The 17,175-nt window shown below is 38.4% G+C and overlaps 1 protein-coding gene across 1 annotated transcript; it reads left to right on the top strand.

The window, feature by feature from the left end:
• Positions 1–11,827: 11,827 nt before the first annotated feature.
• fezf2 (FEZ family zinc finger 2) lies at positions 11,828–16,129 on the top strand. Its single transcript, XM_059329731.1, has 5 exons — positions 11,828–11,852; positions 12,112–12,973; positions 13,333–13,467; positions 13,643–13,775; positions 15,470–16,129. Exons 2-5 carry the CDS (start codon positions 12,206–12,208, stop codon positions 15,718–15,720), a joined length of 1,287 nt encoding a protein of 428 aa, XP_059185714.1. The 5' UTR covers positions 11,828–11,852; positions 12,112–12,205; the 3' UTR covers positions 15,721–16,129.
• The last annotated feature ends 1,046 nt before the right edge of the window (positions 16,130–17,175 follow it).

The raw sequence follows: 17,175 nt of genomic DNA, 5'->3' as shown, positions 1-17,175 counted from the left end.
CTGGGTCACATAAAAATGATCAGCAACCCCCCCATATGTCTCTGTATTTGCTTTCATCCATAGACAGACAAGGACACTGTGTCGAATATGATATGTTTATTATATTCAAATACTCACCAAACTTGGAATATGCGTCAATCCTGGTGAAAATGTACGTATTTAATTGGTCTCAGAAATGGGCGTGCCAAAATGACTTCATGAATGAAGTCTGGTACATACATGTATCATGGGAAGACACACCAAAAAATCTCTAAAAGTCATACCCGAAAACGAACAGGAAGTCGGCCATCTTGAATCAAATGTCCATTTTTCCCCATTTCCACGTCACTTACTTTAACAAACTTTTCCTAGAGATTTATCGCTATCGACTTCAGACTTAGTCAGACTCAGTGCCATCATAAGGCCTTTGGGATCAAAAGTTTTTAAAAGATTTACCGAAGGCCACACTATGTGGGTGTAGAATGGCAGCAAAACAGTTTTTCCACAAAACACAAGACTGTATAACTTCACTATACATTGTCCAATCTACCTCAAACTTATCATGCATGATGATGGTTCATCACTGCACAGCTCGACATAACAATATTTCATAAAGTCCCGCCCCTTATCACGCCCCTTTTCATCACTAATGAACTATCTGTCTGTCTATCTATCTATCTATCTATCTATCTATCTATCTATCTATCTATCTATCTATCTATCTATCTATCTATCTATCTATCTATCTATCAGATAAATGTCATTCTAACATGTATGAGCCAACATGAGTTTGACTGATATTCGTTGGATTGCAAACACACGCTGAAAACATGATTTAGGAATATAAATAAAAATGTTTTTTTTTTTTTTTAAATGAACTTTAAATATTACTTAGATTAACTCCAATGAAAAGAATATCTGATCTCATCGGATCAGGAGTTCCATGCTTGAGTAATTGGTAAAAAAGAAAAATGTGTGTCATTGTGAGTCAGTGGGCAACACCTGCTATTTCATTACACAAAATACAGTATACTCACTCAACATTACATATTTTCTACTGCTATGCATTAAAATGTTTTTACACGCTACAAAACTATATTATATACCCATGATAAAAGACAATAAAATAAATGTTAGGTGGACGACGTGAGCACCAGAAATGACATAGTTGAGTTGGTCAGATAAAACTGTGATGCACGGACGTTATGTAACTGATGTTACTTCAAATAACATTGTCGACTTTTGTTTTCACATGGGACATGAACCCTGGTCTTCTGGGTGAGACTCCAGGGTTTGTTTGACCCTTCCACCTGCCCAAAGAGCCACATTTCATGCTTTATCCTACGTTTCCCTGCTTCGTCCTTTGCTTCAAACTCCATAATGTCACTTCCACCTTGGCATATTAACATATTAATATTAGATAAATTGTGTTAAAATATAGAAAAAATGTTAATATAACAATGTTTACTTTTTTATAATTTACAGTCTAATAAATGGAAATATGGATCGTAATAAACTTCTGCATAAATGACACATGGGGACAGTCTCAGTTGTACAGAAGAGGATTGGGGCCAGGTAGGAAAAAAATAATGAGAGTTGGATTTTTCTTCTTTGTGCAGAGAAAAAAAGTCACAATGTCGAGAATAAAGTTGAAATACGATTTCGAGAAAAAATTCAAAATGTTTTTCTTTGTTTTCTGCATTTTGACATTTTTTCTCAAGCTTGTATTTCAGCTTAATTCTCGGCATAATGACATTTTTCCCCCCTCCTTTCATTATTTTTTTCCTACCTGGCCCTAATCCTCTTCCATACACTTGCATCCAGGCTGGTGAGTTTATTTATATCAGCTCATAAGCTCTGCAGCTGGCGAGATGAAAGGGTTACTACACAATTTACATTGTGTGTGTGTGTGTGTGTGTGTGTGTGTGTGCATGTTCATGTTTGACACCATATTATAAATGACTGCGCCACCTGTGATTTTTACTGGAATGTCTGCATAGACACCCAGCACATCATGAATGGGCTTGATAGTGACGGAATAGAATAGGATCTAATTCAGTTAAAACTTGAAAATCCCTATAGGATACAATACTGCAAGAAACATGGATTAATGCACTGTGATAAAGATAAAAATTATAGTGTGAAATTTGGGAATAGAACCAAATAATTAAAGTTCTTTAGAAATAAAGTAAACCGAATATGTGTGTGATGGCAAAATCAAGGCATTGTGACAGGACACATGGCAGCTGGGGATGGGGGTTGGGGTTGGGTATCTGGAGACCAGGTGAAGACATGACAGGCTGAAAAAACCCTCCACAGCGCTTCAGGACAGAAACTCAGGCTGACAAAAAGACTCACGCAGGAATCCAGTCAAACAGTCAGTTCTGCTGTTCCCAGCACAAACACGCCATTGCCTTGACACACCAGGTTTTCCTCTTTGTTGGCACCCCTCGCCAGAAACTTTTAGTCTTCTCTCAAAAAAGAAAAGTAAGTAAGCAGACACTAAGGGCTGGACCTAAAGTCAGCACTCACAGTGTGTGCTGCCAGAAAACCCTGTTCTGGCATACATACCAATATTAACTTTAATAACTTGAAGTCTGATTTGATATAGGCACGCTAAATAACATTTACAGATTCTTTGTTTGTAAAATGTCACCAGTTCAATTGACATGACATTTCCTCTCCTCTTCTCTTAGAGAGAGGGAAGAAAAAAACATGCCAGTTAAGTACCCTCACTCTTTTCCTTCAAAATCATGCTGTGTGTAGCTTTCAGCATTATAAGGGCTTCACAGATGTGCCAGAAAACCACGCTGTGGGGACAAACATACTGTATCTCCATACCATCATAAATGCTAACAACAGTTTTCCAAAGTGTTTCTGACCCTATGTTACTACAGTACACATACACATATATACAATCTTTTCAGATTTTAATGCTGCATGGCCTGAGGGATCGAAGGTTGTGGGCATCTGCCATGTCTCTTATGAGCAAAGATTTATCCAGATTGTCGGAATCTTTTAACAATATCATGGATTGTAGATTTGTTTTTGCAATTGTTCTTTTGTGAAACATTATTCTTTAACTGTTGGAATATTTGCTGATGCAGATTTCCACTAAGTGGTGAACCCCGTCCATCACCTGTTAACAGTTAGCCTGTTTACCCATTGAATGCTCCATACAGGTGTTTTTATTAAGTGGCCCACAATCTTTCCAGTCTTTTGTTACCCCTGTCCCAACAAATTTTAAATGTATTTTTGCTGGCATGAAATTTAAAGTAAGCAGATATAAAACTCCAGAAGGTTGATAAGAAAAAATACTATCTTTGTACAGTTGTAAATTCAATATATGTCAAAAATCATCACATCGTGTTTCATTTGTGTTTTACACTGCTTCCTAACCGTTTGAATAACTTCAGTTTATTATCAAGAAATTGCAAGTCATCCAGGTTTTAATGTCTTTAAGGCATGCTTGAAGTTTAGCTGATCAGTGTCATTGGGCTTGATCAATACATATCAGTGTATGTTTATGCAGTGTTTGCTAATAATACTGCCTGAAGGAAGCATATACAGTTTACAGTATGAAGGTGAAATAATTGGTCCTAGCACAGAACCTTGCGGAACACCAACTAACTGGATTCATCGTTAACATGGTATTTGTACTTTATAATTGACTGATCAATCTATAATTGCTTATGTTTTCTATACCAAATGACTGTTTTAGCTCTATTAATGATAATGATAATTATCAGGCCCACTCAAATAGATTTGCCAGAAAGATTAACTCGTTGTGAAATTCTACTCAAAAGTACAGAATGACAGAAAATTCTGAGACACAATTAATGTAAATATAGACATTAATAAACACATCAGAACAGAATGGATGTGGGGCTTAGACTATGACAGACAACTTCTAAATCTATAACACTTTAAAGTGACACTTTGTTAGTGTGACAGCTTTAATTAAGAACAGCTGCAGAAGGACTGCTGATCAGCTCCCCATGAAAACACCAAATATCTAAACCTGAATCCTCAACTCCCCCTTATTGTTGGTGTAAAAAATTCCTGTATCCATCACTGCATCAGGAAGGTTGATAACATCACATCCTGCCCTGTAAGTTCCAGTGGAGGAGAAGCTAAATGCTTCCAACCTGCACATTCATTCTCTTACACAAACTCTCACACTCAGCAAGAGAAATCAATGACTTCATGTTCTGACAAACATTATAGACCTCAAACCAAAAAGGTATTAATAAACGTTATAATCTTTATACATAGCTATACATTGCATTATAATTTCAAACATTTATATACATATATATATATATATATATATATTTATATATTGCCTGTCCCTAAGTGACAAGTTGTTCTAATCTCGAGACAGCATTTCGACAGTAAAATAAATAAAAAGTCCCATGAGAGAGTGGTCTTTCATGCCAGTTATTTTTCTTCACGATCACAGTGTTCTTATTGGTAGACTTTTTTTTGGCAACCAGCATGCGCATTGTCAATGTTTGTATACAAATAATTGATCTACGGGGATTAAACACAAATTTTTCAGTGTGTTATTGACAGAACTCTTTTGCTTTGGTTTTCAACGTGCCTGGGATGGTGTGCCACTTTCTTCTAATTACATGCATAGTGGCTTTTTCATTATAAACCTCTGTGTTCACAGGATACAGTTAGATTTAGGGAAAACCACTTGACTAAGCTTAGGGTGAAAGAACAGGTTAGGACTACTTATCTTTTTAGCAAGGCAAAAACTGGCTTGGGAATTTTCAAAGCAGTCCCTTGACCTCTGACCTGATGATATCCGAATGAAAATGAAATGGGGTTCTATTGAAACCTACGAGTATCCTCTTTACATGCATACCCAAGTTATGGCAGTACCACATGGTGTTGAGCAAGAGAGTAAATGTAAAAGATTTTATCATTAGACTGCAACATACCAAAATGTGAAAACAGTCAAGGCTCTGAATACTTTCTGAATGCACTGTATGTTGATGATGTCAGTCTATATCATTTCATTGTAGTGCGACTATTTTTTGAGACTTTTTGAGACCCATTCATCACAACCTCATTCAACCACACACTAGAGACCTAGAACATTCAGAACAACATAAGTGCATCTAATTGCCGAAAACACAGAAATCTCTAAAACGTCTAAAACACAGCACACAGCATGGATTTTTCTATAGTGTTCCTCAAGGTCTTGGTGTCTTAATGTGGTATTCTGGAAGGATTTGGAGCATATTTTTATTAATTCTCAATTTGATGCCACAATTTCATTTAATTGATTCATTAAACAATTTTTATTAGAGATGTATAACAAGGAAAACTAGTCGGACAGTGCTGAACATCTCAGATGTATCTTCAGATCACCAGCTTCCAGATGTTATATATCACTACTATGTGTCATCCACTGTTGACCTGCTTTCTCCCCCTAAAAATCAATTTTTAAAAAAAACAGTTAAGACTCTTCCTCCTTAGAGAGAGAGGAAGAGATTAAAGCCATTTTGTCACCCTGAAATGAGCTTGTAGATTGATAAAATAAAAAAAACATACATTTTCTTTGCAGTTCAAAAATGGCAAGTTACGTTTGCCATAGTTTAAATCAGTGCTGTTATTTATTAGCTCAGTCACCAGCTAGAACAAAAAGATCCCTCAGTAGAATGAATCATGTTGTTTACGTTAATAAATAAAAAACTGAGAAATATATATATGAGTAACAACCGGCATCTATTGGCAGTGTAATGCAATGCATAGTATTCAGTGTTTCCTGTAAATAATGTAAGCCTGAAATAATATTCCACTGTTGACTGTTGTGTAGACCAGCTATTCTCAACCTTGGGGTCAGGACCCCAATTGGGGTCGTAAGATGATTTCTGGGGGTCGCCAAATCATTTTGGAAGTCAGCTCTGTCTCCACTGTGTTAAAGTGTTAATGTGTTTTAGTCTTTTTGGTCACTTAATGTCTTTTTTTGTCATTTTGTGTGTTATTTGGTCATTTTGTGTCATTTTTTGTCTTTTTTTGTGTCTTTTTTTGATCATTTTGTGGTCAATTTGTGCCTTTTTTGGTCATTTTGTGTCTTTTTTTAGTCATTTTGTGTATATTTTGGTAATTTTGTTTCTTTTTTGGGTAATTTTGTGTCTTTTTTGGTCATTTTGTGTCTTTTTTGGTCATTTTGTGTCTTTTTTGATCATTTTGTTGTCAATTTGTGTCTTTTTTGTTCATTTTGTTTCCTTTTTTTGGTCATTTTGTTTCTTTTTTGGATGATCTGAACTGTGCGTGTGAGATTGTGTTCAGTGAGCGGGGGTCGTGGATAACATGCATGTTAAATTGGGGGTCGCGACTCAAAAAGGTTGAGAACTACTGGTGTAGACGGCCTACACTGGAAGCCCTCATCTGAGGTTTGGAAAGTGTTGTTTGTAAGAATGAATGCACAACAACTGGCTTCATACCTGAGAAGATGGTGTTCAGTCATAGTGGAGTGGAAACTGAACTGAAAGAAACAAAACCCAGCAAGGACAGAAGGCTGTTTGGGTATCCAGTGTAGTATAAAGTAGATACAGTTTAACATTCAACCTCACCAAAGGTTTTAAGTAAATTTAGGTGAAATCTTATATAGCACCGGCAAGATGAAATGAGCACTTTCCGTGGGAGAATTCCCTCCCTAGTCACACATTCCTGTCTCATTTCCTCAGGTTTAACGTCAGTGAAAGTTGTCACCACGGTTGGAAAGTGTGAGGACAACTGTCTGTGATTTCCTGTGCTGAAATGTGTGAGGTTACAGTTGGGCACATTATCAGCATGTTATGTCATCAGCAGTAGTTTGACATGGAAGCTTGTTATTTATTGAGAAATATGTGGAGAGACTTATATTTTCCAATGAACACAGGTTTGTGCCTGCTACACGTCATAACATCAGGGTAGGTTATATTTTCATAGTAGTACCAAAAAACCCTTGATTCCAACACCAGTACTTGCAATGTTAACAAACCTTTTATTATTCATCAAACCAAGCCAAAGTTCCTTTTTGTCTAGTGGTCTCCCAACAGCTTCATTGAATTGCATTGAATTAAAACTTTCACCATTATGGATTTTAAAAAATACCAGTATGTGATGGATAAATGGTTTAATCATATTTTCCCGTTCTCTACTGTGTCAGTTAGAGTGCAGAGTTGACACCAAGCCCTTACCCTTCCAGGACCACCATGTCTAAATTATCGTAAAATTCAAGTTCCTGTTCAAGTGTTGCTTTAAGGCGCACAAGACTGTAAGCCAGCACACACATCATCAGGAACCTGGAAGCAAATCAGCCATCAGAAAATGCATTATTTATATTGATGCTTTTCTATGTTCAAATGTTTTCTTTGAAGATGAAGAACATCTACAGAATTAAATTTATTCCATTCATTTATCAGTGACTCATACCTATGCTTCTGAAACACTTTGCATCCAGTTGCACCAGACAGTGTATTCTCTGAACTTTAACTACCAAGACACAACAGACTCAAAACAGGGCAGCACGCCTCGCTCTGCAGTGCTCTTTTAGAGAAAGTGTTAGGAGTATGCACAAGAGACTCACATGGATGCTGGTGGAAGAGAGACTGGCTTATAGTCTTATAATGTTTTTGAGAAAGACTTATATCTCACATAAACCTGTTTCTTTATTCTTAAAACTTCAGCCGACAAATGTGAAACATAGTTATAGTACAGGACTCAGGAAACAACTTCACCTTGTCTTTACCTAGAACTAATGCACTGAAAAGGTCAGTTATGTATAGAGCTGTAGCTCACTGGAACAGTCTCCCCCCACACTTGATCACAACCAGTGGAGCGTCGAGTTTTAAACTGAAACTGAGAGAAGCAGTGTTTCGTCATAATTTTATGCTGCAATAGTCTTCTATGAAAATATTAAATCATGTTAAGTTGAACTCAAGTATGTTAATACATCTGCATTGAACATCATGGTACAATTTATGCTTACCTCGTATACTCTTCTATAATCATGTCACTCTTTTTATAATCATGTCTTGTACTACTTAATATATATTATTACATGTTATTATCTGTGTAAATGCTGTAACTGTGTAATAATTGTTTGATTTAATGTGGACCCCAGGAAGAATAGTCTTCATCTCTATGATGACTAATGGGGATCCAAAGGATACAATAAACAATAAACGTGAGGAACCTTATACTGTGTGGGGATCATGCTGAAGGTTGAAAAATTCCACCTGCAGCAAAACAGCCTGATTTGGAGTGAGCACTTAGTGAAGAGATGCTCATATCTAAAACAACTATTTGCTAGTTACTTTCAGTATTAGCAAATATAAATATTTGTATTCCAAGAGTAAAATGCATGCACAGTGCTGTATTTAGAATGATAGTGAACTCTCATCCTTCTGTTGTCTAGCAGTTGAATTGCACTGATTTTCAATTTTTCTCTATAAAAATCTAATTAATTCAATCTGATTGTCATAAGGTTCCATAACTTTGTGCAGGGCATCTGAACATACAATATAAACTTGACCACAGCAACCCATAATAATAATAATAAATTAATTATTATTATTAATAATAATAATAATAATAATAATAATAATAATAATAATAATACAAATAGAATAGGCAACCCGCTAAAATTCTCACGAACAATATCGTTGTTCTTAATATGAGCTTCTTTCTTAGAACAGCAGAATTTCGACATTTATAGCTTAAAAAACTGACATGCTGATTACATCACTTTATAACCTGGTCAAAATCATACATACAATTAATTTCTGTGCTCACTTGGCCTTCCTGTGACTTCCTATAACTTCCTGTGACTTTAAAAACACAAGAAGTTTTAAAGAATTCATAGAAGGACAAAATGACACAAGGTGGAAGAAACCCCCGCACTCCCTCGACAGTGATGTGATGGATGGCTCAGTAAGACTCTTGACTCATGCTCAGATCATACTAATCTGACATTGGCTCCAACTTTGAGATATTCAAATGTTATTATTTAATTTTACAAAGAAAAAAACATAGACAATGAACAATGAAAACAAAAAAGTCATAGCGGTGTGGGGAGAAGGTTTGCCACATGCAGCCAATCTGTGACCATTGCATGCCTGCAGGCAATAAGCAAGAGTCCCTTAAATCAATGCTGGAGCTAATTGCTGTCAGAGCTGAATAGAGTGGCCTGGCTGGGCAATAGGATCAATGTTCATTGTCTGGATGAGCTGGCAATTGTGCCTGAATAAACTCAAGTTAAAGTATTTTTGCCAAATTTACATATGAGTAGCACAAAGACAACAGGCATTAATCCCCTGTAGGGACTTTTTAAGAGTTATTAACAGGAAAATTAGTGTTATAGGATGGCAACATGCTGGGCCCACTATAGTCCATAGAGCTTAAGGTAAATCACCTTCCAGCACCTACAGTATAACATGGACCATCAGTGATTACAAATAAAGGCAGATTCATTCAGTTGGTGGGCTGGTTTTCAGTTCAAACTGATTTTCAGTAGAAAACAACTTGTTTTTAAATAATTTCTCCTCCCTGAAAGTTTTTTGTAGACTGTTTAGTCTACAAAAACACCATTCAACACCAACATCATTCAATAACAATAAAAACAAGAACTGAGGAAAAAAAACAAGAACTGAGGAAACACTTTCTTAAATCTGATTAATTTACAGTGAGGAAAGACAAGAGGCAGCAGTCTGTACCAAGAGTAAACACATTGAAAAATATACATAATAACACAATAAAGCTCAACTAGAGGCATACACAGAAAGTAAAGAAGAATCACTCAGATAAAAACAGGATGAAGTTCAATAAAAGCCAAACTAAAACAATAGACTATAATAAATAATTATACAGATATATAAATAAAACTATGTTAAAAGGCAGACTAAAACGGTAAAAGACTATAATTAGATTGACAGATTTTAAAAGCTAAAAGGCTCCCTAAAAAAGGACAAATAATAGAAATGAATTGTGACCAAAAGCACAGAATGGTCCCTTTCGGTGAGGCTTTCAGTCCAGTAATAGATGTTGAATGTTCTTTATCAATATAAATATATAGTTGGTAAGAAGACATGTTCTCTTTGGTTGTCCTTCCATCCGATGTCACCTGCACCACCTATTGTGCACTTGCAAATGTTAATAGATGAATTTTGGCCCAGATGCTTCGCGGACTCTTTCCCAGAAGGTGGTCTGCCTGCTGATTTACGGAGCTTGCTAAAAAAGACAAAGCAAGATAAACAGCACAACAACCTGGCAACCCAAACTGCTCCTTACAACACACGAGAATGTTTTATTCCTATTTTAAACCCCCATTCTGCACCCATAAACGGGGAGATATTTCACTACTATTTGATGATGTGGTGAAAAAAAACCCTCAAATTGAAATATGACAATGCTTTAAAAAAATGTATTGTCTAAATGACCTGAGCTGCCTGAAATACTGGAAAACATATTAATCCAAAGTAGGGCTGCAACACAGATTATTTTCATTATTGATTAATCTGTTGATTTATAAACGATTAATCGATTAGTTGTTTGGTCAATAAAATGTTGAAAAATATCAATGAGTGTTTCCCAAACCACAAAATGACGTCCTCAAATCTCTTGTTTTGTCCACAAACCAAAGACATATTAAGTTTATTGTCATAAAGGAACAAAGAAACCAGAAATATTCACATTGAAGAAGCTGAAATCAGAGAATTTGGATTTATTGTCTTTTAAAAAAACTGCTCAAACCAATTATTCGATAACCAAAATAGTTTAATTGAATAATCGATTACTGTTCAATTAATCGAATAATTGTTGCAGCTCTAATCCAAAGTAGTTTTTGCATATTTGTTTAAAAAAAAAAAAAAGTTTAACCATGTAAAATGTAATATTAATGACATAAATATGACATATGTTACATCACGACCGATTTAAATGGAGTCAATAATAATACTAATGATCATTAGGCCTATATGAATTCTTCTCTTCCTCCCTCAGGTAAAATGGCCTGCAGGCACATGAATTGAACGCGGCCTTGTGTCGTCTAGAGGAGGTCTGCTGCTCGCTCTAACTCCCACACAACACTGTGGATTCCAGCAAACTTCTTGTAGGCTATGGCTCTTTAGAAAAAAGCCTCTCTTTTCATTTGTCCTCTCTATCCAAGCTAAGTCTTTTCTTTTTCCTCTCTCCCTCTTTAATCCGTCCCTCTATTCCAGGAAGAAGAAAAAAACACACAAAACCAGGTTCACGCAGTGCTTTAGTGGCTAAAAGTGAAAGAGCCTGTGTTTTTCTTTTTTTCCCTCCCTGCGCTGAGTTGAGCCTTGAATCGCTCTGAAAATTGCTTCTTTTGAATAGGGGGAAGGAGGAACAACGTTTAATAGGATCCAAAGGGAGTCTGTGCTCTTAAACAGGTGGAAATTGGACGTCCTCGAATTTATACAAATAGTAGGAGAAGTAAGTAAGCCGGCGTGGAAAGGAGGGATCCCATCCTGAGGATTAGCAGCTTTCTCCTGGAAAAAAAAACCCAAAGTGAAAAAGAAAAAAAAGATTAGTGTGTTGTTAACCAAATGACAGCAGGACACTTGTTCAACTTGATGATAATAATATTTTCACTCTTTTTCTTGAGGGAAATTGTTTCCTATTAATGTCGCACATTTCATACGGCAGCCTACGGAAGCCTCGGCACCTCCTCTATGGATTTTTATTGTGAGGGCGTGCAGGTTGATGAGGGAGTCTCCCTGTCACCCAGTTAAGAGTTTGGGTGCCCACTGATGTCAGGAGACAGTGATCCGCGCTGAGGGGCGGGCGCTGCCAACATGTGACAGAGAGCAGTCGGCTGGTTTCTCCACACTCTTCTGACCAGTACAGAGGTAAACTCCAGGAGCTCCGATACACATTCTGTCTTTTTACTCCTCTTTTGTCTCTTTTACTCCTCTTCCTCTTCTTCTCCGTAACGAGCTCTGTAATGTCCTGTTAATTTTGTGTGCACTAGTTAATGAGCATTAATCCATCACCCCTGGATTCTATTGTTGCAGGGGGGTTGCCATTTAAATGCAAATGCGTGACACTGTGACAGCAAGGTGCTTATTAAACTGATGTGTCCTCCTGTATTTTCTGCTGGGAACGCAGGAGAGTGAAAAGACGCGGGGCAGCTGGAGGAGCGGCTCGGACTATACACCAACTTCTGCTCTGCAGCAAACAAAACACAAACAACAACAACAAAATGGCAAGTTCTGCTTCCCTGGAGACGGTGATGTCTTGCGGCAGAACCGGGCCGTCCGCCGCTCCCAAGACCCTCGCCTTCTCCATAGACCGGATCATGTCCAAGAGCTCGGAGCCGAAGGGGAGCGCGGAGGAGCGGACGGAGGGGAAGAAGCTGCTGGGGCTGTGCTCCCCGATCCCCTGCATGATCCCGCTGCAGCCCTTCAGCTACGACCTCCAAGCCAAGGCGTTAATGAACTACTCGGAACTGTGGAGAGCCAGTTTCAGAGGGACTTTTTGCGGTTCCGCAGCCGCACCGTGTAAAGGCAACTGCGGCATCTGCAGCAAAGCGGAGCCGGGCTTGAAGCAGCCGCTGCTGACGTCGGGAAGCAGGGTGGTGAAACCGCAGGTCATCCACCAGGCCGTGGCAGTGCCCAGCGGCGGCTCGCTTTACTATTTCAACTACCTGGACTCTGCGTACCAGCAGTCGGATCTGTTGGCCGGACACTGGTTCTCCAACCCGCAGGCCCAGGCCTCTCTGTCGGCGCACCACAGACTCTTACTGCTGGAGAACGCCAAACTGGCCGGGGTAGGGGCCGACAAGCTGCCCACACCTCAGTACCCGCACAAGGAACATCTGCCGGGACAGCTGGACCAGATAGTGAAGGAGAACCACGGCCTGGGCGCCGAAAAGAACGCTGTCAAGACGCACAGCAGCAAACTCAGCAGCAGCGGCTCCAGCGCTGCGGACGGAAAACCCAAAAACTTCACGTGTGAAGTGTGTGGAAAGGTTGGTTTCATCTCGGTTTTTTCGTTTTTTTTCTAATAAATTTCGTTCTGTTTTATCCTACTTACTATATATACATAGCCTATTAAAATACATATATGCTATAATCAGTCAAGGATTTTCATTCAAACGAAAATTTATTATCCAAAAATAAATGACTAAAATTGTGGTTAATAATTCAGTAGCAACAGAGAAAATTCCAGATTATCTCAATTGGATCATTTTACTAAAGCATATTTCTAAGGCACTCTTACTCTAAAATCATTGTTAGAATAATAATAATAATAATAATAGGCCTAATAATAATAATAATAATAATAATAATAATAATAATAATAATAATGTTTGTGTATTTTCCGCAGGTTTTTAACGCACATTACAATCTGACCAGACACATGCCGGTGCACACCGGGGCCCGGCCCTTCGTGTGTAAAGTGTGCGGGAAAGGGTTCCGGCAGGCCAGCACGCTGTGCAGACACAAGATCATACACACACAGGTGAGACTCAGCGCGCACGCACACACACACATACACACACACACACACACACACACACACACACACACACACAAACAAACACACATGCTTTTCTAAAACCATCCTATCTTTTAAAATTCCACGTTAGATTCGTTTTGGTCGAACTGATTTTTTTCTTTAATTGCTGCATGTGCAGGAAAAGCCTCATAAATGCAACCAGTGTGGGAAGGCTTTCAACAGGAGCTCCACACTCAACACTCACGTGCGGATCCACGCCGGGTACAAACCTTTCGTGTGTGAGTTCTGCGGCAAAGGTTTCCACCAGAAAGGTAATTATCTAATTGTCCAGGTCATCTTTGGCCTTGGTGAAGCTTTCATTGTTGTACTGTGATGCCCTGAAATGGTTCACATTCCCGGTTATGTGTCGAAGAAAAAAATATCGCATGTTATTTTATTTTATTCATGTTTGTGAGAAAAGGGCTCTGCGTGTTATGAGATTATTAAATCGATTTCCAATACGGATGGATTTCTATTGATCATGTTTTTGTTTTAAGATAGTGACAGTATTTGAAGTTTTGAGAAATGCCCTGCACTGTAGAATAAATAATTTCACTTATCTTCTTTAAAAAAAAAAAAATTCTGCACTCTGTAAGAAAATAGCTCATTAAATGTAGGAAAATTGTGCACCTTTCCTTCTAATGTCCCAGTCGCTTCCTGATGAACGGCTTATTTTCCCTGCACAGTTGGATTTATTATTTAAAAAGTGATTGTGTGCCGTATTTCACTGCGTTTAAATGGCAGGAGAGAATAACGGCAGCGTATCGTTAGTTTGTGTGTAAAGGAATCCTCAGAATAAATATTAGCAGGACTAAAAGCGGCACCATATGCTGCCGCCCTCTGCTTATCTGTGAGAGTAATGAAAGGAGAAATAATTGTAGGCCACCGATGAGCATGATGCGATCAGTGGAAATAGGACATGGCACTTTGCACGGACTAATTCTCCCTTCAAGACGGCAGCATTTGATCCGGGTCAGCTGCTAGACCTTGGCAAAGTTGGGAATCTGGGCTCTTTGTTGAGTTGTCGCTGCGCTTGATTTTGATAAAGTTTGACAACTTCTTGACTTCGACATAGAAAGCCGTGATGAAGGCTGGGCAGAGCGCAGGGACAGAGAGGCTCTTACTCCACAATGAACTGCTGACCTTGGCGGGGAATAAAAGAAAAGAAAAGTCTCTTCAGACTCACTTTCTTAGTTTCGCAGTAAACTCAGCGTGCCACTTTCCTCTCCTGCTTTTCTACAGCACTCCTGCAAAAATGATCTCACAGAGGAAAAATCAGATCCTTTACTAAACTCTTTGTGCAGTTTCGTTTGTTTTTCCACGTCTTCTTGAATCAGGTCAGAAAACTGCAAAGCCTGAAATTAATGTTGAATATAAACGATAACAAGACTGCTTTTTATAATGCACGTTGGCTTCATCAATCTGCAGAAAATATTTCCAATGAATTCCGTTTCTATCTAATGAAATGGTGGTGCATTGAGGCGCTCGTTTTATTTTTGATCCTATGCATTATCTTGTAGAGAAACGAAATTTAAAGTTTTAATGTTAACGTGTTTATGCTCAGTCAACAAATAGCTCAATGCCAGGTTGCCTCCATACTGGGACATGAGATGTAATGCACATGTTATGGAATGTCACTTTAACAGGATGTTATTCACACTGTGAAACTGATGAAAGGATGAGTTGCCGTTTTAATAAAGGTTGTTAGAATCCAAGACAGCTGGCTGTAACTCTGAATCCTCATTCGATTAATCTGACCTGGTGATCAAACATGACGCGAGGCTCTGGAGCTGAGATGAGATTGATCATTTATCATTTGACATGAAACCATTTAAAATAATATACACAATCAATCCTAAAAAAAGATAGTTGTATCTTATAACTGGCAGCTATTGTTGAGCTTTAAGACTTTCTTCGTGTTATGTTTAATCAACTAATCCTCATTATTCATTTTTTAATTACGCAGGAAACTACAAGAACCACAAGCTGACGCACAGCGGGGAGAAGCAGTACAAGTGCTCCATCTGCAACAAGGCCTTCCACCAGATCTACAACCTGACCTTCCACATGCACACGCACAATGACAAGAAGCCCTTCACCTGCAACACCTGCGGCAAGGGTTTCTGTCGCAACTTTGACCTGAAGAAACACATCAGGAAGCTGCATGACAGCGTCTTCTCTGCGGCTACAGAGGCCTCCAGAGAGGTGCAGAGCTGAGGCCCATCAGCGCACTCTCTAACTGTCAAGGCTGGCCTCCTGCATGTTCAACAGCTTTTCAAAGTCCAAGAGAAGATGGGCTAGTCCAAAACAAGTGTCCCAGCAGAGACATTGCAGGGAATAAAGCTTGACTGGCCCCCATACTGTAGGATTATTATAGATAGGTAGAATTCTTCCTGCACTGCCAGTCACAAGCATCAGACATGGAGAAATCATCTGCATCCATATGGATCTGTAAATAATAGGTTATGGAAATTTAAAAAAAGTTATTTAAAAAGTGAATCATTGCCATGTTGTGTATTTCACAGAAAAGTTGTTAATGTGAATAAATAAGTTATAACTTATAATGAAAACTGAATGTTTGAGCCATGTTGATTCCATTTTTTGAAAGCATTTGAAAATAAAACAATGAACTAATAAGATGAAAGTTGTATTCACTAAATTTTCAGAAACGTTTTCAGATGTGGGTTGTGGCTGATTGCTGCATAAACATACATGTTCAGAAAGAAAAATAAGAGTATAAAGGTTTCAGAAATACACTTAAAACAAAACAATGAAACAGGAAACAGCAGCATTTCAACATCAAACGCTTGTGAATGCGTTTCATGAATTCTATTAGTTGATGTGATCTTTTTTGATTTTGGCATTAGTTGTGTTTAGATTTTCCAGGCTATTATAATTATTCACAAGTGTCTTTTATAACTTTGGAGCAATTATCTACTAGTATAGACATGCCGATGAGATGACACCATCAACATGACAATACATATTTCATCCAACATATTTTTTAGGGTAAACGATTTATTTAGCCTAGCTATCACTTCCCTAAAACATTTTACAACAAGTGCACTTAACCATGTGAGTGAAATATGCACTAGGCTATTTCAAGACAACAAGATATCTGTTAACCATTATAATTTAATTTATAGCATATCAGTTATTCTGTTGTCACGGGGGACCTCATCCATTGTGGAGGCAGGACGTATTAATCATAGTTTATATTACTGTAAAACATGTGTCGGCTGAACTTTGTGGGTGTTTTATTTTGAAGTGTTGTTAGAAAGCCACATATAGACTCAGCCTGCTCTACTGTATGCTCTGCAGCCACTTTGCTTTATCATTTATTGACAGACACGATCTTAATAATGGAGCATTTACACTTGACTCCGGCGTAATAGCGTAAATGATCAGAGATAACACGGGCCCTTGAAAGCGAATGATATTAAGCAGCTAAACGGCTGGGGGGTGGTGGGGGGCTTGATTGGGAGGGGTGTACTGTCGCATCCGGAGCCGCTCATCAGAACAGGAGATAATGGAGCACTCAGACCGCAGCTCCTCATCTGGGCCTCCGGATTAATAGACCACAAGTTATTCTCCTCACGGCTCCTGGAACAATATTATCCCTGCACACATTCTGTGGAGAGGCAGAGCCGTGCTCCCAAATGGCGCTCTTTC

This window comes from Centropristis striata, chromosome 3 (genome assembly GCF_030273125.1).
Source record: "Centropristis striata isolate RG_2023a ecotype Rhode Island chromosome 3, C.striata_1.0, whole genome shotgun sequence".
Taxonomy (NCBI): Eukaryota; Metazoa; Chordata; class Actinopteri; order Perciformes; family Serranidae; genus Centropristis; species Centropristis striata.
The sequence above is the reverse complement of the archived record's forward strand: the minus strand, read 5'-3'. Positions and strand labels throughout refer to the sequence as shown.

Bases quoted from the DNA above. Each gene is read 5' to 3' on its own strand.
- fezf2 (XM_059329731.1), top strand. From the start codon at position 12,206: ATGGCAAGTTCTGCTTCCCTGGAGACGGTGATGTCTTGCGGCAGAACC. The intron at 12,974-13,332 runs GTTGGTTTCATC...TATTTTCCGCAG, and splicing joins CGTGTGAAGTGTGTGGAAAG to GTTTTTAACGCACATTACAA. The intron at 13,468-13,642 runs GTGAGACTCAGC...CTGCATGTGCAG, and splicing joins ACAAGATCATACACACACAG to GAAAAGCCTCATAAATGCAA.